The sequence below is a fragment of the Symphalangus syndactylus genome, chromosome 6, assembly GCF_028878055.3.
Source record: "Symphalangus syndactylus isolate Jambi chromosome 6, NHGRI_mSymSyn1-v2.1_pri, whole genome shotgun sequence".
NCBI lineage: Eukaryota > Metazoa > Chordata > Mammalia > Primates > Hylobatidae > Symphalangus > Symphalangus syndactylus.
In genome coordinates this window covers 19,817,433-19,840,488 of record NC_072428.2, presented here as the reverse complement: position 1 = coordinate 19,840,488, position 23,056 = coordinate 19,817,433, and the positions used below count along the sequence as shown (strand labels likewise).

Below are 23,056 nucleotides of genomic sequence, written 5' to 3'. Positions count from 1 at the left end.
ATGAATGACCAGCATAAAGTAAGTGGCTGGTTTATGACAAAATGCCAAAAGTTGGGGGTTAAAATTGCTCATTTTACTTAAGATGTGACCCAGCTGACAGACACTAAATTAGAGGAAAGTATCAGTGTCAGCAAAGAGTAAGTTAAAGACATTTTCTACTGGCAAAATACTTTCGTTAAGTATTGTCAATGTTCTGCTGGTTGGAACTTAATTTGAGACAGAATGTTATGGCTGGAGGGGACTGTAGAAAAATCTAGTCCAACTCATTTTACAGATGGGAAGCTTGCTAAAAGCTGAAATTAGGCAAAACAACTTTTTTTTTTTTTTTTTTTTTTTTTTTTTTTAAAGACTCTTGAGTTAGTAGAAAAAAATAGTATCACCAAGGCAGGAAATGACTCCTCTTTGTACCTAATGCACAGCCAATGCTTTTAATAGAAATCTGACCAGGAAGCTTTTAAATATCATTTCCTTTTTTGAGCTGGGGGCGTGGAGATTGAATGTTTTGTGGCAACATTTTTTTTCTCTGATAAAAGTACACACTTATTGTAGAAAATGTAAAAAATATAAGCGCAAAGGAAAATAAGCCAACAAAAAGTTTAGTATATTTCCTTCAGGCTTTTTCTATGCAAATACAAAAATAATACTGTTTAGTTTTTAAACGGAAGTTGACAATTATTTATTCATTGTAAAACAATCACAGGAACAGCAGCAGTGTAGGTTTCCCTACCTAGAGGGTGGTATGCAGTGATTCTCAGGCGCTAGTTGGAAGGCAGAGCTGAGGGACACAAACTGCCAGGAAATAATGTGGTAACTAGCCATGAGCTTGTGGTACTAATGGTGGCATGGGAAACAAGGTCTCTGCTTGACTTTTATTTTCACTCCATAACAAACTCACCAGATCAGGAGCCTAAGGGTGGGTGGGGAGGGAGAAGAGAGAAAAAAGCAAAGGGAAAGTTCAAAGTGACACTCGCTGGGGCTGAAAACCACACTCCCCCTGCAGATGAGGTCCTTGGCTTTCTCTTGAAATTAAGGCTGATCTCGAACCCTGGCTGGGGACTCTGATTTGGCCTCTCTGGGGGATACAATGTCATCTCTCATTACCAGACAACTTTAAATGGTGGATGGATCTTTAGATCCTTTATAAGCTTATACTAGTTGCAGGTCTCCCTGAGAACTAGATTCCACGATATTTTATATCTATATACAGGCCTTTAACAAATACATGATGGCACACAAAAAAATAATCTCTCCCTATTAGGAAAATCTGGCTACTTCCAGGATTCCACAGGATCCTTCTCAGAACCTGCAGTTGTTAGGCTACAGCAACGTACTCAAGCTAAGTTGTGATACAACCACTATGACTTCTAATCTTAGTTTGGTGACTAGGATCCTAGGTATCTCCAATCATCTCCCAAGTTTTAAAAAATTCTAATTTTAGGAAATCAATTTTGTTCTTTTTAATCGAACTAAACCAGAGGGTATTCAAAAGAGCTGAAAGCTTCTGGCTCACATAGCTTCTGTCACCACCAATGAGATGCCACATACGCTGACTACTTGGGTTACTTTAAATTTTGTTGCTGATTGTATGTGTGCATCTCCTGTCTTGTAAGCATTAAACAAATGAAGACATATGCAGAGCTGTGAAATTCACTCTGCACTGAATAGACAAAAAGGGTTACATAGCAGTTGATATCCACATGGTTCTCAGCATTATAAACTCTGGGGAAGATGCTACTTTGTAACCTCAAGGAAATATGTAAGCAAGGCAGAAGGAACACTTAAACAAGTATTATTCAACAGACATGTTTACACTAAATAAGTAAGGTTATATTTAGGGTTTAAACTCATCCCTGAATATCCTTAGTAACAACCTGGAGGAAAAACTGGGGTGAATGAGAACTTAAGTTTTCCAAGGATTATGGTTCAAATCCTCTGAAATCTATAACAGGTTAAAAAAATGAGAACTCAACTTTCTAGAGCAATAACTCTTCTCGAGGGCACTAGCACAAGGCGGTAGTGATTTTCACTTTTAATATATTACATATAATACTATAAAAATAGACTGAAGTTTTAAGGAAAGTCCATTATTATTAAAAGTTTAGTACTCGAGTCTGGGCTTTCTGACAATAAAATACACCACAGCAAAAGCCCAAGAAAGTACAACAAAGAGGTAATTGGCAAAATAGCTGCTGCAACATGCCACAGGCACTCCAGGCCTAACATTTCTGAAAAAGCATGGAACGTGTGGATTACCAGGAAAAAACTGCCTCAGATCATTTGTAACAGGAAGAAATAGTGACCTCTCTAACAACACTCACTAGTAGATATTACATATTTCCTGCGGCTTGTTTGTTTGCATGTTATTGAGAACAGGGCAAGGAAAGGCACTGTTTTCTCCAGGTAGTTGTTTTTGAACAAGTGAGGGCAAGCTATACCCCTGCATCAGTACTTCGTGGCTGAAAACCCTCCCTCCGAAGGCTACCCATGTCAAAGCGGGTGGAGACCTCACAGCGCACTAATAATGTGTCATCCTTAATGAAAGTTCTTTGTCTTAGGGCTTCCAGATGCATAAAAGTTACATAGCCAAAACCTTTTGGGTTCCGTGGGATTGTGGGTCGCTGGAAAGCAAGCAGCTCTGGTTTGGCATCCATTATCTCTTCGTGGTTTTGCCTTACAGGTGCTTCAGACTGATCAAGAATTGTAAGGCGTATTGTACCCTGGAAGGGCCAAGGGAGGTGGCTGTCATATTCTCCTTGCATTGTGTGGACAAAAAGGGATATATAGTTTGCACAGCGCTGAGCAGTCGGTAACTGAAGGTGCAAGCGCATGCACAGTTTGTACCCGGGTTTGCCAGTGTAGAATCCAGGGCTATGAATCACAACAGGTTTCTCCTCTTCTTGACATTTCAAATGCATTCCAAAGTTGCCAATCTTCCAAATATAAATTCCATTGCACTGCTGTGCTTCGATTTCAGCAACTTTGTCCTCAAGGGTTCGAATGGTTCGTTTGAGCTCACTTACATACATACTCTGAGTTTCCATTTTAGCAGTCAGCTCCCGGATTTGATGGTCTTGTCTTACAAGGCGACCCTCTAACTGGTGAATAGTTTCCTGGAAATTCCGGACCTCTGAGATATACCCAGAGTCGGGTATAAGGCTCAAACTATGAACAGCCTGGGCCAACATTCTCATGTGTGACTGGGTGTTCTCTTGTAGGTGGCGTGCCAAGTGATTCCTCTGCATCTAAAAATCGAGCACAAGCCTTAGCTTGGGAATAGATACCGTGAGGAGTAGGAAGAGGACCTGGCCAGGTCAAATAAGAAGTTTTCAAGTAGTCACACCACTTCCTTCAATTCTCTACAATTTTCCTTTGCCTTCAACAGATTCTTGATCCAATGAGGCGACTCTGCCTCTTAGTTCACTGAGAAACAGACTATCTGATGACTACTTTCCCAGCTTTCACTCATTTAAATCTCCCTCCCACCTAGAAAAAAGGTCAGTCTTTACACACATCCTTCTTTTCGGAGATGCCTGTCCTCTCCGAGATTAACATTCCACCTGTGCTCTAAATGTCACCTGACCTGTTGCAACACCCCAGAGATTTTACTCAGTGGTTTTTCATCTTCAAACATCTCTTCCTCTAACACTTTCCTTTAGAATACAATTATTAAAATCTTTCCCATCAAAGAAGGACAAACCTCTCCGAAGATCTTTTGTCTCTCTCTAGTTAATACTATTTTCTTTTTTTTTTAAAGAATATAGTCTACCTATATTGTCTGCAATTCCCAGTATATAAGTCTATTGCAAATTGGAATTTTTCCTGGCACCATGCTATTCTAAGGTCATTAAGAACACCCTATTATATGAAAAACATTCATAATACAACAATTTTTATTATAAAAGGTCATATAGTCTTTAAAAAAACCTGGAAAATATAGATGACCAAAAAGAAAGTATGTTACCTAATATCTCACCTAACTTCCATTAACATTTTATTTCTTTCAAGTCTTTTTCTCTAAGCACAACAATACAGAATTTTTCCACAAAATATAACCATACCATTTTGCTCGTTTTATTTTTTAAATTATTAAATGTATGTTTGTTATATATAAGTCAGGAAAAAAAGTATTATGGAAAAGCAAAAGTGTAACTGCACTCTCCAAAAAGAAAGACATATCATAAACAATGATCCACCTCAGACATTTGACACTACTGATTATGAATCTTGAAACTAATTTTGGAGACCATAATAATACTGTCTCTTTGCCTGGTTCATCTGTTTCTTATACTGTTTGTTCATGGCTCTTTTCCTTGGTGTACTTCTCTTTCCTGTACATACTCTATATGATCTCAATCACACCTTCCATTATCACAAGTCACTTCCCCAAAGCAATACCCTGAGTCCTAATTTCTCTTTGGGGCTTAAGACAGCACATAATGCATGTCAGTCATCCCACCTGTTCCCTAGCTGGGTGAAGTCATTATCTGTAACTCAATTCATTAAAACAGATTTTTTTTTTTAAACTCTATCTCTAATCAGTTCTTCCTGTGTTCACTCTTTTTTGCTGAATGGCCCTCCCATCTACCCAGTGACAAAGGCCAGAAACCAGGAGTCATTCTAGATGCCTCCCTCTCCTTCACTCATCACATTTATTTAGTCACACAGGCAACAGATCTTCTCTCCTAAATATGTACTGGCTCCTAGGTCTATCTTCACGGTCATCACCATAATTCAAGCTGTCTTCACTTAGGTATTCCAACAGCTCAGGTACTAGTACCCCCACCTCCACCTCCACCTCAAATCATCTACATTGCTATTGGGTTGAACTAGCACAACACAAACTACTTGTAGTTAGTTCCTCAAATCACCATGCTCACTCTTTCTCACTGGTCTTCTCTCCCTTGTCTTCTTGGAACACTATTTCACCTGTCAAGATTCAGCCCAAAGCATCATGTTTTGTCAAGTCTGTCTGAATGCTTTAGGCATTGCTAAGTATGCCTTTGCTTCTGCTCACAGCATCCACGAATAACTCTATTATATAACTTATTACACTGCTTTACAACTACATCTACATTCTTGTTGTTATTCTCCACTACATGATGTAACTGAGTATTTTTTTTACTTATATTCAAGAATTAAAAGAAAAAAAAACCTTACCTTTTCATGGCAACCAAAAGTACTGAATGTGCATGGAATTGGGGCTGTAGGGCAGTCTAGATCATAATGATTAGGCATCTGAAATCCAAAACAAAGGCTGAAAAATCTCTTCCTTGCATATCATTTTCTAGTTTGATGCGATCACATTTAAACTGTATTGTCAATGGCTGCTTTGGTACCACACTGGCAGTTGAATAGGTGCAGCATAAACCATTACCCACAAAAATTAAAAGAACATCTACTTCCAAAAGTTATAGAGAAAGGAAATATCAACATCTCATAATATCCCCTCCAATTATTCAAAATTCATTTCAGGAAAATGAATTTGTTCCTCTTGCTGGGAACTGGCACCCTCTAGTGGCACTTTACAGAAAAAAACACCTGACAATAGCTACAAATGCAAACTGGATTAAGACTCCCACTATGGTCTAGGCCATTTAATAGGAACCAGTCAACTGCATGCACTGAAGCCACTGACTACACCCATACTTGCCTCATGACCACCTTTCAAAAATCATCTTTGACCACCTTTCAAAACTCTTCTTAACTTTTGTTAAGCTGGGCATATTTCAGCTACAATGGGGAGACTGAGATGTTAGAAGGTACTTTAAACACATTAATAAAAGCTCTAAAGAAAGTCTCAGCCCTGGATTTTGGGACTCTAAGACACATTCTCTAAGGTAAGATCCATTATACCCAATCATATTTTTTCAAAGAGGTGCCAAATTCCCTTTAGAAATTTAATGTAGCTATAGTTGTAGATATTTCAAACAGGAAGTACCTGAGACCATTTATTATAATTCAACCCTTCATTTCTCCAGAGGGAACAGTGTAGAACAGGGGCCAATAAAATTTTTTGTAAAGGATCAGATAGTAAATACGGGCTGTACTGCCTCTGTCCCAAGTATTAAACTCTACCATTGTCATACAAAAGTAGTCATACACAAGACATATGCACATGGGCATGACTGTCTTTCAATAAAACTTTATTTACAAAAACAGGTAGTGAGACAGATCTAGCTGGCAGGCCAGTTTGCTGATCCCAGATCTATTTAGAATGTCAACTTGTTAAAGATGAGAGGCCACAGTTAAAACCACAGTTAATACAGTTTAAACCTAGGACTAAAACCCAGGTTTTCTGCCTCTTAGCCTAGGGTTTTTTCCTGTATTTTCTTTTGCTGGGTTTTAATTTGTTGCATGGTTTCCTTTAAATACTAAAAGAGAGCAAAAAGGAAAACGAGTTAGGACTTCATAAGCAAAAGAAGTTTAACACCTTCGAATTAAGGCTTTGGTGGAAAAATTAAGAGTCTGTTAACAAACTAATGAAAACATTTTAAGGTTAACAAACTTGTCCAGTGACAGGTTTTGCTTGCTGCTTCTCAGTAAGGTATATCAATAATGATCTCTGGGTTTACAGATTTCATGGGTATATAAATATTTAATGGTTAATATTCATATTTTGTGGGTAACTCCCAAATGTCAGAAGATAGCAATCAGATGGAATTTTCCTTTCTCTACTAATAGTCAAAACAATCTTTGGGCTGGGCTTGGTGGCTCACACCTATAATTCCAGCACTGTGGGAGGCCAAAGTGGGTAGACTGCTTGAGCTCAGGAGCTCAAGACCAGTCTAGGCAATATATCAAGACCCCATTTCTACAAAAAATCTAAAAAAATAAAAAATTAGCCAGGCATGGTGGTGCACGCCTGTAGTCCCAGCTCTTTGGGGGAGTGAGGTAGGAGGATCGCCTGAGCCAGGAATTTGAGGCTGCAGTGAGCCATGATTGTGTCAGTGCACTCCAGCTTGGGCAACAGAGTGAGCCTGAGACTCTATCTCAAAAAACAAAAAAAACCCACCATATAATTTTCTATTATAATTACCACTTCTAATGATGCCCGGTCAGTGGCCTACAGGACAACTGAACAGAAGGGCTACAGGTCCTGAAAATCTGAAAACTTCCCTGTATGCCTCAGGGATTACAGCTACAAATAATATTCTCCTACTGAACAGAACTGCTTTCCTTTATTTCATTGTTCCCTCTTATTCTTTCAGCCAATCTCTGGACACTTGAGATCCTCATTTCACAGTGTGTAAATATATATATATCTTAGTTTTTTCTTTCTTTAAATGGGGACCCTTACTTTTGATTATTTTTATCTTAAAATTGGTTTTGTTGGGAACTTTTATGAATATACAAAAGCACAGGTATTACATTAATGACCTAGGAATTTTAAGTTCTTAAAAAGGGCTTGATGTTTTGTTCTCACTGAAAGTATTTATTACTTATATTAATTTATATAAAAAATTTTCACACAGCTCTAATACTTCTTCAATCTGTATTTCTTTGCCTTATTGATTTAAATTTTCAATTAAAAAACCTAATTCACTTCTTTAAGCTGTTTATGAAATAATAATTTATGAAAATGAATAATACCTGTTCTCTGATGAGTATAGTATTGCAGTAGTCACAGATGACATTTGCCAAAGGACAGTTCTGGTCATGGATCTGAATTTTATTAGAGAAATATAATTAAAGCATGAGAATATCTGAAAAAGTGAAAACAACTAATTTTGATAAAAAGCAATTTTTCACTATAAACAAATAAGGACATCAATTTGTACAAAGCAAGTCAGTGAAAGTAATATATAAAGGCTATTTTCTTTCTCTTTCCCAGTGTAATAATGAGATTCATTCGACCTTCCAGCTCTTTAAAAGAGCAGGGTAGTATATAAAAAATAATTTTTCAAATCCCTTCCTTTTATCCTGAGGCGGTACACCTGTATCTACTTTGGACATCATCTGCCGAGGCTATAATTCTCCAAAGGTAATCTTCTTCCAAAAATTTTCTGCAGCAGCATGATGATTTAATTAAAATTTCTTGTCAGTAGAGTTAAAGAACAAATCTTTTATTAGGACATGAGGGTTTGGTGCTCAGGTTCTCATATGCCCCAGAAGGGTGAGCCTTATTTTCTAGAATATAATGACTTTAGTTGATGTGCTGAGAAATAATTAGCCTTCCAGGTTAAGTCAATCTAATTTACTAAAGTTTAGAAAGGAGTTTTCGGGCCAGGCGAGGTGGCTCACATCTGTAATCCCAGCATTTTGGGAGGCCAAAGAGGGCAGATCACCTGAGGTCAGGAGTTCGAGACCAGCCTAACAGGGAGAAACCCCGTCTCTACTAAAAATACAAAATTAGCTGGGCGTGGTGGTGCACGCCTGTAATCCCAGCTACTTGGGAGGCTGAGGCAGGAGAATCGCTTGAACCCAGGAGGCAGAGGTTGTGGTGAGCCGAGATTGTACCATTGCATTCCAGCCTGGGCAACAGGAGTGAAACTCCGTCTCAAAAAAAAAAAAAAAAAAACACAGTTGTCATTTTACTCTATGACTGAGACTTCTCTACATTTATACCAAGTTAGCTGACTTTTTTTGAATATTTTATCAATGTAATGGATATAATATGCTTGATCTCAAAGTGGGGAAAAACTGCCAACGTGAATTTATAAACACTGTAGTTTAAGGAAGTATCTAAGTAATAGAATGAAAGAACATAAATTATAGTAGGTTATTTTATGAAAGTATACACAGGATAGGGATCAAGGGCTTAGATTTCAGTGTTAGTTTTTTCTATTGGCACTATTAATACAAGTCTATCTCAGTTTCTGAATATAAAAACTGTCCTATAATCATGATGCTGTTAGGCACTCCAAATTTCTTTTTAAAAGATAAACTTTTGGCCTGGCATGGTGGCTCGTGCCTGTAATCCCAGCACTTTGGGAGGCCGAGGCGGGCGGATCACCTGGGGTCGGGAGTTCGAGACCAGCCTGACCAACATGGAGAAACCTCGTCTCTACTAAAAATACAAAAATATTAGCCGGGCAAGGTGGCACATGCCTGTAATCCCAGCTACTCAGGAGGCTGAGGCAGAAGAATCGTTTGAACCCAGGAGGCTGAGGCTGTGGTGAGCTGAGATCACGCCATTGCACTCCAGCCTGGGCAACAAGAGTGAAACTCCATCTCCAAAAAAAAAAAAAAAAAGAAGGATAAACTTTTAAATTTAACATACAAAGTGAGAAGTAAATACATTATATACACAGCACGATGAAGTATCATCAAGGAAACATACTTTGTGAGTTTTATTCTTCGTAATAGTTATAACAACCTATTCTCTTTTTCAAAATAATTTTGTGTACATCTTATCTTAATCTACTTGTTTGTCTCCAATCCAAAATTGGTTATTAAACTATCACACAGGAAAGCTAATCGGCATATGCCTTTCCTAGAAGTTCTGGTACTTGCATATCTACAATAGTGATAACTAGTATAAATTTTTTTTTTAAGAAAGACATGCAAATACAAATTCTACACTTATATACTAAGATGGCTTATTGAACCTTCTTTTTCTTAGAAATCATTTTTCCCAAAATTGATAATGTAGACTCAGAGTTGGAGTCACATCCTTATCTACTGCTAACCCCCTCGAGTACACATTTAAGAACGATGTTTTAAGAGGTAGTGAATTTAACAAATCCAAGTTAGTACATGCCTCTTTATCTTCAAATGCCATTGATGCAGCACAGTTGTCACAAGAAACCTGTCTCCTTGGACAATCCTTCAGAATGTGAATATTAATATGGAATTTTTGGAAGGGACGGTGGCATTGGGGACAATCCATAAGAGCAAACTCACAATGTGCTTGATGATCCTATAATTAAAAAAATAATGGATTAGTATTAGCCAACTCTGAAGTCTTCTACATATAATCTCTCCTAATCATAACTGTTCTCTTTCAGCAGGCTACTGAACCTACTTTGTCTAGTGCACACCACAGAACCATTCACAATATGAACATCTTTAGTGAATTTTTTAAAATGGTCGTGGATTGCAAATTTATACAAAGAATGTGAATTCTCAAGTCCATGCATCCAATTAGCAAAGAGTGTTGGAAAGAAGTCAGATTTCCTATTTATCAATTTATTACTGTGTCAAAAAGGCCACTCTCTTTTAAGAGCTAATAAGTAAAAGGAGCAAGTAGCATATCTGTCTTAAACATTTAATTTCAAATATAACACTAATATTTAATTTCTGGTAAAAATCACCAAGCTAATAATTGATCTATTTAGTATAAAAGCAAATTATTTTATAATCTGATTGTTTCCGTTAATCTCAAACTATAGGAGTATTCCATTTAGTTCATAATAAAATGCACAATTTAGAAAAACAGAGAGAAAAAAGTATAATGAGGATACTGAGGTGATTACCTGGGAATTACTGCTTATTTCAAAATGACAAAAATGAAATTGTAAAATTAAAATGTGACACTTGTAATTTTTTTTTTTTTTTTTGAGGCGGAGTCTCGCTCTGTGGCCCAGGTTGGAGTGCAGTGGCGTGATCTTGGCTCACTGCAACCTCTACCTCCTGGTTTCAAGTGATTCTCCTGCTTTGGCCTCCTGAGTAGCTGGGATTACAGGTGCGCGCCACCATGCCTGGCTAATTTTTGTAATTTTAGTAACAGACGGGGTTTCACCATATTGGTCAGGCTGGTCTCGAACTCCTGACCTCATGATCTGCCCGCCTCAGCCTCCCAAAGTGCTGGGATTATAGGCGTGAGCCACTGTGCCTGGCCGACACCTGTATTTAAAATGCTCCTCAGGTTTACTGCAGATAAAGCTCACCAAAAGCTTATGAAACAATACTGATTTTTTTTAAAAATTACTGCTGGGCAAAGCCAGAGTAGATAAAACAGTATATTTCTGGGTTCTACTTACATTTATATTCAATAATTAAAGGGCTGGCATTAATTCAGCAAGAATTTATTAAGCAATCATCATATGCTAGGTACTGGCAATACACAAATGGACACAGAAAAGTCCCTATTCTGTAGGAACTTCCTTTTATACATGTGCTAAGAGCTAGAAAAGAACTTTAATACCTCAAGATGTCTCAGTTCCATCTTGTGCAAACAACCTTCATTTGGACACTTCACCATCAGAGAAAGAATCTCACGTTTTGCAAAATTGTCTGGAAATAGTTGATTTTCCAGCAGTATTTCATTGTCAACTGGACATTTGTGACCTGCATCCCTAACAGAAACAAAATACACACAATTAGATTTAAATAGTCGCATTAGAAAATCCAAACAACTTTAATTCACCATATATAAATTCTCCATTTACTGTTTCATAAGGAAAAACAATTTAACACAGTATATTGCAGGTCACCAAAACAAACTGTCCTTTTATGGACAGCTTACAAACTGTTCTTTTATGAAATGAGTACAACTAGCAGCATACTGATAACCTATCAAAAGCTAAGGGATTTTTATATGGTGGGATAGATTCCAGCTTTTTGAGGAAAATTCGCTGAATAAGATATTTTGATTGGTGTAAAATGAAGTGAAAGAATGGGAATTTTGGCAGTCTGGCCTCTGTTGTCACGCCTATACAATACACTAGAAAGACGGAATATGCTTCTCACAGTACTAATAACATGTCTATAATGCAATTGCTCAGTCATAAGTAAAAATTTAAGCAGTTAGCAGTACCTCCATGAGGTCACATTTTAAAGTTTACTCTGAAATAGTCACTATAACACTCCAGCTAACAGGCAACAAAAGTTTCCTTTATTTGTATGTCTAGGGTCCAATGTTACAGAAAGTTAAAGGAACTCTATGTCCTGCTTCTCAGTGGTTTATTCTTTCTTATGATGGAAAAAACTATCCTCAGAAAAAGAAAATGGGATTGTATTGAGATGCACTTTGATTCCTTGAATGAACATACTCAATGAGAAATTTCAGAGCAGTTCCTTTAAGAACACTGGAGCTAAGTGTTCATTTTTAAAAAGCTTACAGGGAGACAGAAAAAAAAAAGCCTCAGACTTCTTCTTGTGGGTTGTATTTCCTTTTCAGACCACTGTCCCACTACTTTCATGAACATCTTGCTATTAAAAAGCTGCTGAAGATTAGCTACCTTCCTGGGCATGGCAGTGAGCCAAGATCGCGCCACTGCACTTCAGCCTGGGAGACAGAGCAAGACTCCATCTCAAAAATAAAATAAAATAAAATAATGTCGAGGTTGAGAAAATCTACCCAAAATAGATCTTGTTAAGTCAGCACTGTGTAATACATCTTTCCCCAAAATTGAAACAAGACACTATCTTTTGTGGTTTAAATTAAGCCAAGTCCCGAGTATGGATGTAGTTACTCTTAAATTCAAGTTTTATAGAAAAGTTAACGTAAAAGTTGGCAGATAAAAACTCTGGAGACTAACAAATTGCCAGGACAGACTTATAATGAATTCACTAATATAACTAGGTGGCTATTTATTGAAGAACATAAAATCTGCCCCCCTTCATCCAATTTTTTGTCCTGTATAGGACTCCTTAGTCACCTAAAAAATTCCCATGTACTTTTGAATTATAGTAAAATGTATCTATTTCCATGGAAATTGCATGGTAACTTTCATTCAGTTAAAGGAATGGTAACTTTCATTCAGTTAAAGCTACCATGATTTACTGATCATCTACTATGGGTCAGGCACTATTTCCAGAACTTGGGAAAAATCAATAAAACAGATCTAATACTTTGCTCTCAAGGAGCTTATCATCCAGTGGGGCAGACAATAAACACATAAATTATTTGGTGCTTTAGAAGGCAGAAAGTGCTAAGGGAAAAAAGAAAAGTAGGGCCAGGTGGAGAGATTGGGAGTGTTCGGCAAGAAGGGTGGAACCACACTGTGGTATAAATAGGGTGGTGAGGAGACCTATGAGAAGGTGAGATTTGAGCCAAAGTAGAAGAGTTAAGGGGCTAGCTGTGGCAAGAGTGTTGCAAACAGAAGAGCTAAAGCCACTCACCAAGGCAGGAGCATGCCTGACATGTTCAAGGGATAGCAAAGAGGGAATGAACGGGTAGAAGGACAAAGAGTGCAGCAGAGAAGAGGTCAGGAAATGAATCATGGGCCTCTCATACAGGGTCTTAGAAGGATTTTAGCTTTTACTCCCAGATACCCTGCTACAATGGTCTGAGCAGAGATGACATCATCTTACTTATTTTACTAGGTTCACTCCGGCTGCTGTATTGAGAACAGCCTGGAAGAAGACAAGAATAGAAAGCAGGAGGCCTGTTAGAGAGCTGGTGGTGAGTCACAACAGGGTGGTAGCAGAGGGAGGAAGTGAGAAGGGACTGGATTTTGGATATATTATAAAGGTAGAGCCTTCAGTTAATACTTTCTTTAAAAATACTGGTAATTTTACAGTTGACCATACACTTTAGGTAATAGACAAGATTTAACATGCCTAAAATCACAATAACTGATCACTTATAGGGTCAGTATTCTTTCTGTGGTTGAGATTATCCTTATCTAGTAGCATCATAATTTAAGGTACATTTAAAAAATACTATTTTCTTTAAAGCATAGAGTCACTCCCCAGTCTGCATTAGAATTGCTTTAAGTAAAAGTAGCAAATTATTTACTTATTTATCCAAGGGTCAAGAGAGGAGGAGATTGAAGTCACTTTTCACACAACGGTGGAAACTGGGATAAGAATCTAACTTTCTCAATTTTCTGTCCATTGTTCTTTTTTCCTAAGTAGCTTTTTATGTGTAAGACTACTTTTGGGATGTTCCATGTTCTATGTAACAATGTTCTCTGCATCTGGTTCTGTTATAGGACACCACTGTTTCTTATGCTCACGTACCTTATTGATTTTATGATGCAGGCTTTGCAGAACCTATGGCCGCATGGCGTTTGCACTGCTTCTCGTAATGCCATCAAGCAGATGGGGCATTCATACTTGCTTTCCAGGGGTGGGTCAAACTCTACATCATATCCCTGGATCTCCTCCATAAACGAGCTGGAGAGGTTCCCCGTGCTGGCAGTTCCACCCACACTATCATCTTTTGTTGCAGCACTACAGGAGCTGGCCATGGCCACACAGCAGTCACTTTCAGACTGGCTGGATCCACAGCTGTTTTCACAGTTTAGCAGACTCATAGTAACTTGATTATCACTTGCTCTGTAGCAATAGCAAGAAAAAAATGCCTTTATAAGTAACACACACACTCACACCCCACACATATATATCATAGCTTATCTATACAAGTCACTTTTTAATTCATGTACATCAGCTGTATTAATGTTATTTACAGAAAACTTTTAAAAGTGTTTTGAGCTTTTTCATGATTATTGTAAGTTACCTGATTCTCTCCTTCAATAAATATATATATTATTATTTGTGCAAATCACTTGGTGCACACAAAGAAAGCTGGGTCCCTTCAGAAGTCCATGATCTAGTAGAATGACAGCATATAAAGTTAAAAAAGGACAAGCACCTCAGTTGTAATACTCTTCTATATCACAATTATCTGTTTACATGTTTGTTTCCTGTGATCGAGCTAAATATTTTAATTTCCATTTCCTCAGTACTTAGCACAAGATTTTTCATACAGTAAGTGTTCACTAAGCATCGCTAAAGAACTTATCCATGTTGTTGAAGTTCCTTCAAGTATCCTGAGCTGAAGGGAATAGTATGGCTAGCAGCTCAGTGCCAGGAAAAGCAGTACACAAGGAATCAGGTGATCATGTGCCACTATTAGATGTGTGATTTAGTGCAAGTTACTTAACCATTTAGATCTTGGTTTCTTCTTCTAGGCCTAAAATTCTGTAAGGACTTCCAAATGCTCAGTGTGCAGATTTCTATTAGGTATTAAAAATAGAATTGAATAAGTGTATTTTTATGTCCTTCTGCCTTCAGTCAGGTCAAGTGACTATGTTTCATTATTAATGACTGGAAAAACAAGTGATGTTTTGTCTGCCTATGGAAAACTATTGGTTTCATGAGCAGAGGAGATACCCTCAAATTCTAAACCATTATAGTATTTACAAGAGAGAAGCTAATATTTAAAAGCAATTCACAGCCCATGTAACCACATCTATATTTTAAATAATTACTTTTGAAAAAAATTTCTGGTATGTGCCAGATGTCATTCAAGAAACAGAATGTAGGCCTCCAGTCATATTCTCCTGCTTGTCTCACTTTTATATAAAATTCCTGGCTGCCACTTCACCAAGTCGAGGATTAAGACAGTAGTACTCAATCCTTTTACCACTACAAATACCTTTTTATTCTTTTCAAAGATTCTGAGTAGCACTTGATGACCGCCTACAATGAGGCACTATTCTGGCTGGAAAGGCAGTGCTAACAAGTGGTGATGAGCTCAGGTGCTGGAATTGAATGATATGAATTTAACTCTTTTTTTCCATTTATGAGCTGGGCAAATTATATAACCTTTCTGTGCTTCAATTTTCTCATCTGTAAAATGGTTCTAACAATAAAATCCACCTGAGTTACTGAGAGGATTAAATGTGTTAATATGTGCAAAGCACTTAGAACAGTGCCAGGCAGTAAGAATGAGTTATTACAACAACTTTATGTAGTGTTTTATTTAAGTTTTGTTGTCACCACTTTTCAAAGTGGTAACTATGGAGCTTAAAAGGTTAAGTAACTTACCTAAGACTACCCAACTAATAAGTAACAGAGTTGGGATCAGAACCCAAGTCTACCTGACCTTGGAGCTTTGCACTTTGTACTACACTATTTTATCCATGTTTTGACCAATTTGTCCATGAAGCTGCATTTAAAATTTATTTGTCTTTATTTTACTACACTAAAGTGCTGGCCACAGCTACTATTAAACATGGTCTGTCCAGCACTACTACACTACATTGACAGAATTCCAAAGAATCTGCAAAGAAATTTGGCATGTGGTTTACTTTTTTTTTTTTTTTTTTTTTTGAGACAGTCTCACTCTGTCGCTCAGGCTGGAGTGCAATGGCACAATCTCGACTCACTGCAACCCCTGCCTCCTGAGTTCAAGCAATTCTCCCGCCTCAGCCTCCCCAATAGCTGGGATTACAGGCACCCGCCACCATGCCCAACTAATTTTTGTGTTTAGTAGAGATGGGGTTTTGCCATGTTGGCCAGGCTGGTCTGGAACTCCTCACCTCAAACGATCCACCTGCCCTGGCCTCCCAAAGTGTTGAGATTAAGGCATGAACCCCCGAGCCCAGCTGTGGCTTATTTAGTTTTGATACGGTATTCCCGAAGTTAAAAATAGCCCCCATAGCCTTGCTATATTTGATGTGGACTCCTAGGGAAGGTTCATACATATTGAAAGGAAGCAAACGATGCCAAGACAGCAGAAAATAGCAGAACTAGTCACTACAGCTGGGTCATAAAATATGGTATAGGGCCCCCTTTATACCTTCCAAATCTGAGGACAAATAATGCTGTTATGCTACAGTAGGGTATATATCCTTTGTTATTTTTATTATTATTACAGTAGGGTATATATCCTGTTATTTTATTCCCATATACAGGCATACTCAGACATTTTGGATTCAGTTCCAAACCACCGCAATAATCCAAATACCATAATAAAGTAATACAATTTTTTGTTTCCCAAAGTTATGTTTACACTATATAGTCTATTAAGTGTGCAATAGCATTATGTCTAAAAAGACAATGTATATACCTTAATTGAAAAACACCTTATTGCTAAAAAATGCTAGTGATCATCTGAGCCTTCAGCGAGCTGTAATATTTTGTGCTGGTAGAGGGTCCTGCCTCAATGTTGATGGCTGTTGACTGATCAGGTTGGTGGCTGCTGATGGTTGGGGGGGGCTGTGAAAATTTCTTAATACAACAATGAAGTTTGCTACCATGAAGTATTTCTCTGTAGCATGTGATGCTGTCTGATTTTACCCCACAAGAACTTCTTTCAAAAATAGCATTAATCCTCTCAAATTCTGCCACTGCTTTATCAACTAAGTTTGTAGAATATTCTAAATCCTTTGTTATTTCAACAATGTTCACAGCATCTTCACCAGTTGATTCCATCTCATAAAACCACTTTGTTTGCTCATCCATAAGAAGCAACTCCTCATCTGTTCAAGTTTTTTATGAGACTGCAGAAATTCAGTCATATCTTCAGACTCCACTTCTAATTCTAGTTCTCTTGCTATTTCTACTATCTTCAGTGACTTCTAATGAAGTCCTGAACCCCTCAAAGTCAACCATGAGGGCTTCTTTCAAGTTCAACTTCTTTCAAACTCCGGTTAAGGCTGATATTTTGACCTCCTCCCATGAGTCACAAATGTTCTTAACGGCATCTAGAAAGGTGAATCCTTTCCAGAAAGTTTTCAATTTACTTTGCCCAGATCCATCAGGGGACTCATTCTCTATGGCTGCTATAGCCTTATGAAATGCATGTTTTAAACAATAAGACTTGGAAGTCTAAATGACTCCTTGATCCATGGGCTACAAAATGAATGTTATATTAGCAGGCATGAAAACAACATTAATCTTCTTGAACATCTCCATCACAGCTCTTGGGTGATTAGGTGCATTGTTAATGAGCAGTAATATTTTGAAAGGCATCTCTTTTTCCTGAACAGTTCTTGACAGTGGGCTTAAAATATTCAGTAAACTACGCTGTAAACAGATATGCTGTCATCCAGGCTTTGTTGTTACCTTTATAAAGCACAGGCAGAGTAGATTTAGTATAATTATTAAGGGCTCTAGGATTTTCAAAAGTGTAAATGAGCACTGGTGTCAACTCACATTCACCAGCTGCATCAGCCTGTCCTTTAAAATTTTGAAGCCAGGAACAGACTTGTCTGTAGCTATGAACATCCTAGGTGGCATCTTTTTCCAATAAAAGGCTGTTTTGTATACACTGAAAATTTGTTGTTTGGTGTAGCCACCTTCATCAACGATCGTAGCTAGATCTTCCGGATAATCTGCTGTAGTTTTACATCAACACTTGCTGTTTCATGTTGCACTTTTATGTTATGGAGATGGGTTTTTTTCCTTAAACCTCATAAACCAATCTCTGTTAGCTTCCAACTTTTCTTTTGCAGCTTCCTCACCTCTCTCAAACTTTACAGAATTGAAGAGGATTAGGACCTTGCTCTGGATTAGGTTTTGGCTTAAGGAAATGTTGTGGCTAGTTTGATCTTCCATCCAGACCATTACAACTTTCTCCATATCAGCAATAAGGCTGTTTCACTTTCTTATTAGTGAGTTCACTGGAGTACCACTTTTCATTTCCTTCAAAAACTTTTCCTTTGTATTCACAACTTGGCTAAATGGCCCATTTTGGCTTCTGATGTGCCTTCTTCAGTAAGCATAATTATTTCTAGCTTTTGATTTAAAGTAACAGACATGTGGCTCTTTGGTTTATTTGAACACTTAGAGGCCATTGTAGGATTATTAATTGGTCTAATTTCAATATTGCTGTGTCTCAGGGGAGTAGGGAGGCCTGAGGAGAGGGACAGTAAGGGTAGCAGCTGGTCAGTGGAGGAGTCAGAGCTCTCACATTTATTAAGTTCACCATCTCATATGGGTGTGGTTCATGTACTCCAAAACAACAATTACAATAGTAACATCAAAGATCGCTGATCACAGATCACTGTAACAGACATAATAAAGTTTTAAATATTGCAAGAATTACAAAAATGTGACAAATACAAAGTGAGCACATGCTGTTGGAAAAATGGCGTGGAAAGACTTGCACAACACAGAGTTGACATAAATCTTCAATATGTTAAAAAAAAAAAAAACCAGTATCCGTGAAGTGCAAAAAACCAGTGCTATAAAATGAGGTATATCTGTACATTTTTGTGTCCAATTATTTCCTTAGGTAAATTTCCTAGAGGTAGAATTGTTGGATCAGAGGGTATGTAACTTTTTAAGCTTTCTGATAGATAATGCTGGTTATCCAATATGTATCAAAGACATCATAATTTCCACTCACACAAGCACAGTATATGTGCAAGAGTCCATTTTCTCTACTCTTGACAACATCAGGTATATTTCAGTCTTGAACCATTTTTTTTTTTAAGTAAAATCACTTTTGAGAAATTAGTATTTGTTATTTGTTGTATGACATATATCCAAGTGCTGGCCAGAAGACAAAGGCAGAAATTATGAAGCTAGGTGTATCTTTTCTTTTCTGCCCAAATGTCCAGTTTAAAATGTAGTTTATTGGATAGTCTACACACTGCCTGCTTCCAGTCCAATTCAAAAGGCTTGAAGGTCTTTAGGTCTGAAGAGACCTTTTATAGCTAATGTGTTCCTAAGAAAATCTGTCTAATCAGTTATAATTCCTTAAAAGGAACTCCACTGTGGGAATGCAGTGTGACACATAAAAGTGAGCATGTTCAAAATCTATTTGCCTTCAAGTTTCACATTACTTTCCATGCTTTAAGAAGCAATTCAGAAGCTTTCTATTTTCCAAATAAACTTTTTCATATAGTCATGCTTTAAGTCCATAGTATATAGTTCCATGTAACTAGACATAAAGGGAAAATTAAGTTAAAAACAATTCTTGACTGCCACTTAGCATTTTCTTTCCTCTTTCTTTGGTAAAACAGTCTGTCCCTTTAGTTTTAAGGATTGCAATGACTTAAGGAAAAACCACCTTTCTAACTTAATTATAATGATAACTAACACTAAGAGAAGAACAAAAAGTGCTTTGTGTCAGCTACAGAAGTAAATAAAAGATGATCTGGCATGCATGCAGAAAATATAGTGCTCTATCAGGATTTTTTTTTTTTACTTTTTAACCTCCTACTGTGTCATAGGAGCTGCTACAGAAGCAGGCTGGAGATAGAACTTTGATTTTATATAAGTAAGAATATGTTTTTGTAAAATATATATATTTTATATATACATTTATATATGTATATATACATATATACACATTATACATATAGACATGTATAATACCTATATACACATTATACATATAGACATGTATAATACATATATACACATTATACATATAAACATGTATAATACATATACGTTATACATATAGACATGTATAATACATATACGTTATACATAATGTATAATACATATACGTTATACATTATAATACATATACGTTATACATATATACAGGTATATATACACATGTATATATACACATGTATACAGGTATTATATGCATATATATACACATGTATACAGGTATTATATGCGTATATATACACATGTATACAGGTATTATATGCGTATATATACACATGTATACAGGTATTATATGTGTATATATACACATGTATACAGGTATTATATGTGTATATATACATATATACAGGTATTATATATATGTGTATATATACACATATATACAGGTATTATATGTATGTGTATATATACACATATAATACCTGTATATATGTGTATATATACACATATAATACCTGTATATATGTATATATACACATATATAATACCTGTATACATGTATATATACACATATATAATACCTATATACAGGTATTTTATGTATTTGTGTATTTATGTATACATACACACGTTTTTTTTTTTTTGTCAGGGTCCTGCTCTATTGCCCAGGCTGGAGTGCAGTGGCGCAATCATGGCTCATTGCAGCCTCCACCTCTTGGGCTCAAGTGATCCTCCCACCTCAGTCTCCCAAGTAGCTGGGACTACAGGTGTGTGCCACCAAGCCTGGTTAATTTTTGTATATTTTTGTAGAGACAGGGTTTTGCCATGTTGCCCAGGCTGGTCTCAAGCTATCCTCCCGCCTCAGCCTCCCGAAGTGCTGGGATTACAGGCATGAGCCATTATGCCAGGCCTAAAATAAAAATTTCTTACAGCCTCTATTCTACTAGTATACTTACGTGGCTTTCTACGGGAATTAATAAAGGGATGGAACAAAGTATAAATTGTTCCTTAATTTGTATGTTAAGAGTGTCCTGATTGTAATTCCCTTTTGCAGTTGCGAAATCTAGTATGATAAGCACTACCTTAAAGATTGTGGAATGTTAACTACTGCTAACTTATTTCAGCTGTAAAATGAGTAGTATTGAAAACAGCCTTGTCATAAATCATGACTTAAATTCACAAATTAGTATCTGGGTGTACATTATAATTAAAAGAGAATACTGTAACATGTCTTGGGGGAGAGGGAAGTAGGATAATCTACAAAAAGTTTGTCCTCCAAGGCAGATGCTAAGGAGGTATGTGCCAAGTTAAAAGAAGTCAACAAGTTATGTCTTAAATGAGTCAATTTTAAGTCAACTGAAATTCATACATGAGTAAACATGTAACTTATTAAAGTAAAACCATGTAAAGAAAATATGAGAAATTATCTTTAATTTGCTACTAGCTTTAGAAACAGAAACTGTTTACCGGCTTCTTAAATTTCTAAAGTGTGAAGACCTACAAATGTACTCCAATGGCCAAGAGATGATGCAAAATATTCAACTGTTGTGCCTTAACTTTGAATCCAAATTCACGGGGCATTCCCCTTCCTGGGCACTATTTACTCTGCTCCAGGAGGCAAGGATTTGAACTTCTCTCCAAATCTAAGTGGCCAAAAGTATATCGGCATCACATGCTCAAATTTATCACAGCGAAGAGCTCATGTTACAATTCTGAAATACTGTGGTGCATGCAGGCTGAAACTCTGATGTGATCCTGTACCCACCACATGCCGGACTCCTTCTTAGAGTCACAAAAGAGGCCACATTGTTCCTACCTATACCCTCAACCTCAAAATCTGAAAAGCCCCTCTCCCTTCCCCAGTAATCAAAGGAGAATGAATGAAATGATAGCGGCCAAGTTCACAAGGCCAACACAGCATTTCTTTACCAGTTTTTCTCGTTTCTACATGGAACCTGTGTAACAAGACGTTCAGTAATAGTTATCTGCTCTCAGAGAAAGAAACAATTAAATACCCTACAGCGAAGCTGCCAATACTTTAGGTGCTTTCTGTTCACATTCAAGACAGTCCTAACTAAGCTGGAGTTTCCCTTAAGCCAAATACTAGGAACAGCTTTATCAACCCGGAGTCTGGAGCAATCGCTCGAACTACCGAGTGTAGGGGCGGGGGAGGAAACATTCATGTCATCTGAGCCTTTTTTTTTTTTTTTAAACTCGCTGCTGTCGAGTTCAACAGGGAATCCAAAAATAGCTTTCCCATGACAGTGACAGACGGAGTCGCCAGGAACGTAAAGGATTTTTTAAAAATTTAAGCAGGTGTTCGCTCCAAGGAGCGGAAAACTGCACGAGGCAATTTCCTTATCTGGGAAGGGGAAAAAGCGGAGTTGAGGGGAGCGAGGTTGAGGAAGGCGACGCGGGGTTTTTTAGGGGGTGGAGTGAGCGAGGAAGAGGAGGCCTGGGGAGCAGAGGTCAGGGGACAGGGAACGGTGTCCCCGACCTGTGGGAAGCGTGGGGACAGAGGCGGCGTCCCGACCTGCGGGAAGCGAGGGGCAGGGAACGGCGTCCTCGACCAGCGGGAAGCGAGAGGACAGGGGCGGCGTCCCCCACCTGTGGGAAGCAAGGGGGTAGGGGCGGCGTCCCTGACCTGTGAAAAGCGAAGGGACAGGGGAGGCGTCCCCGACTGGTGGGAAACGAGGGGACAGGGACTGCGTCCCCGACCTGCCGAGAACGAAGGGGCGGGGGCGGCGTCCCTGACGGCTGGGAAGCGAGGCCGCGGCCGCCAGGAGGAGGCGCCTGAAGGAGACTCACCGCTCTAGTGCGCTGGGAGGCCGAACCAGGCGGGCAGGGCTCCCCCACAACCCCACGACTCCGCTCAGCCAAGGCGCTAGTAGAGGACGGACACAGACACTGCGCGCCGAGACGAGGCTGCTTGGACGTCAAACTCTGGGTCCAGAGGGCGCCTTCGCCATCTCCGCTGGCCGCCCGCAGGCCAAGCCCCAGCTGCCGACGCCACTGCTTCCGCCTTCTCTGCTGGCTGCGGGGAGCTAGGGGCAGGGAGCGCGCCGGGGAGGAGACAGAGCGGCCGAGTTCGGAGAGAGTGCCCCCTGGCGGTGATCCTCCAGGCGGACTGTGCCCCCGCCCCGCCGCC

The 23,056-nt window shown here is 38.4% G+C and overlaps 2 protein-coding genes across 3 annotated transcripts in view; one reads left to right on the top strand and one right to left on the bottom strand.

Moving 5' to 3' along the window:
• Positions 1–580: 580 nt before the first annotated feature.
• Positions 581–23,036, bottom strand: TRAF6 (TNF receptor associated factor 6). 2 transcript variants are annotated; one of them, XM_055281889.2, is made up of 7 exons: positions 22,717–22,980; positions 13,849–14,166; positions 11,087–11,237; positions 9,701–9,859; positions 7,591–7,662; positions 5,158–5,235; positions 581–3,242 (listed from the first exon to the last, which is right to left on the bottom strand). In XM_055281889.2, the coding sequence occupies exons 2-7, from the start codon at positions 14,142–14,144 to the stop codon at positions 2,430–2,432; spliced, it is 1,569 nt and encodes a 522-aa protein (XP_055137864.1). In that variant the 5' UTR covers positions 14,145–14,166; positions 22,717–22,980; the 3' UTR covers positions 581–2,429. The 2 variants fall into 2 exon arrangements, with proteins under 2 accessions (XP_055137864.1, XP_063497054.1); XM_063640984.1 differs by lacking the exon at positions 9,701–9,859 and having other exon boundaries at positions 22,717–23,036.
• The window catches only part of RAG1 (recombination activating 1), an 83,604-nt gene continuing 73,658 nt past the window's right edge, over positions 13,111–23,056 (top strand). The window contains exon 1 of the mRNA XM_055281885.2: positions 13,111–13,288. The gene's annotated coding sequence lies outside the window, so the exon portion shown is untranslated. The remainder of the gene's footprint in view (positions 13,289–23,056) is intronic.

Excerpts from the sequence above, each read along its gene's own strand:
- TRAF6 (XM_055281889.2), bottom strand. The coding sequence starts at position 14,144 with ATGAGTCTGCTAAACTGTGAAAACAGCTGTGGATCCAGCCAGTCTGAA. Across the intron at positions 11,238-13,848 it reads TGCATCATAAAATCAATAAG|GGATGCAGGTCACAAATGTC; the intron begins GTACGTGAGCAT and ends TGTTTCTGTTAG. Across the intron at positions 7,663-9,700 it reads TGGCATTTGAAGATAAAGAG|ATCCATGACCAGAACTGTCC; the intron begins GCATGTACTAAC and ends AATAAAATTCAG.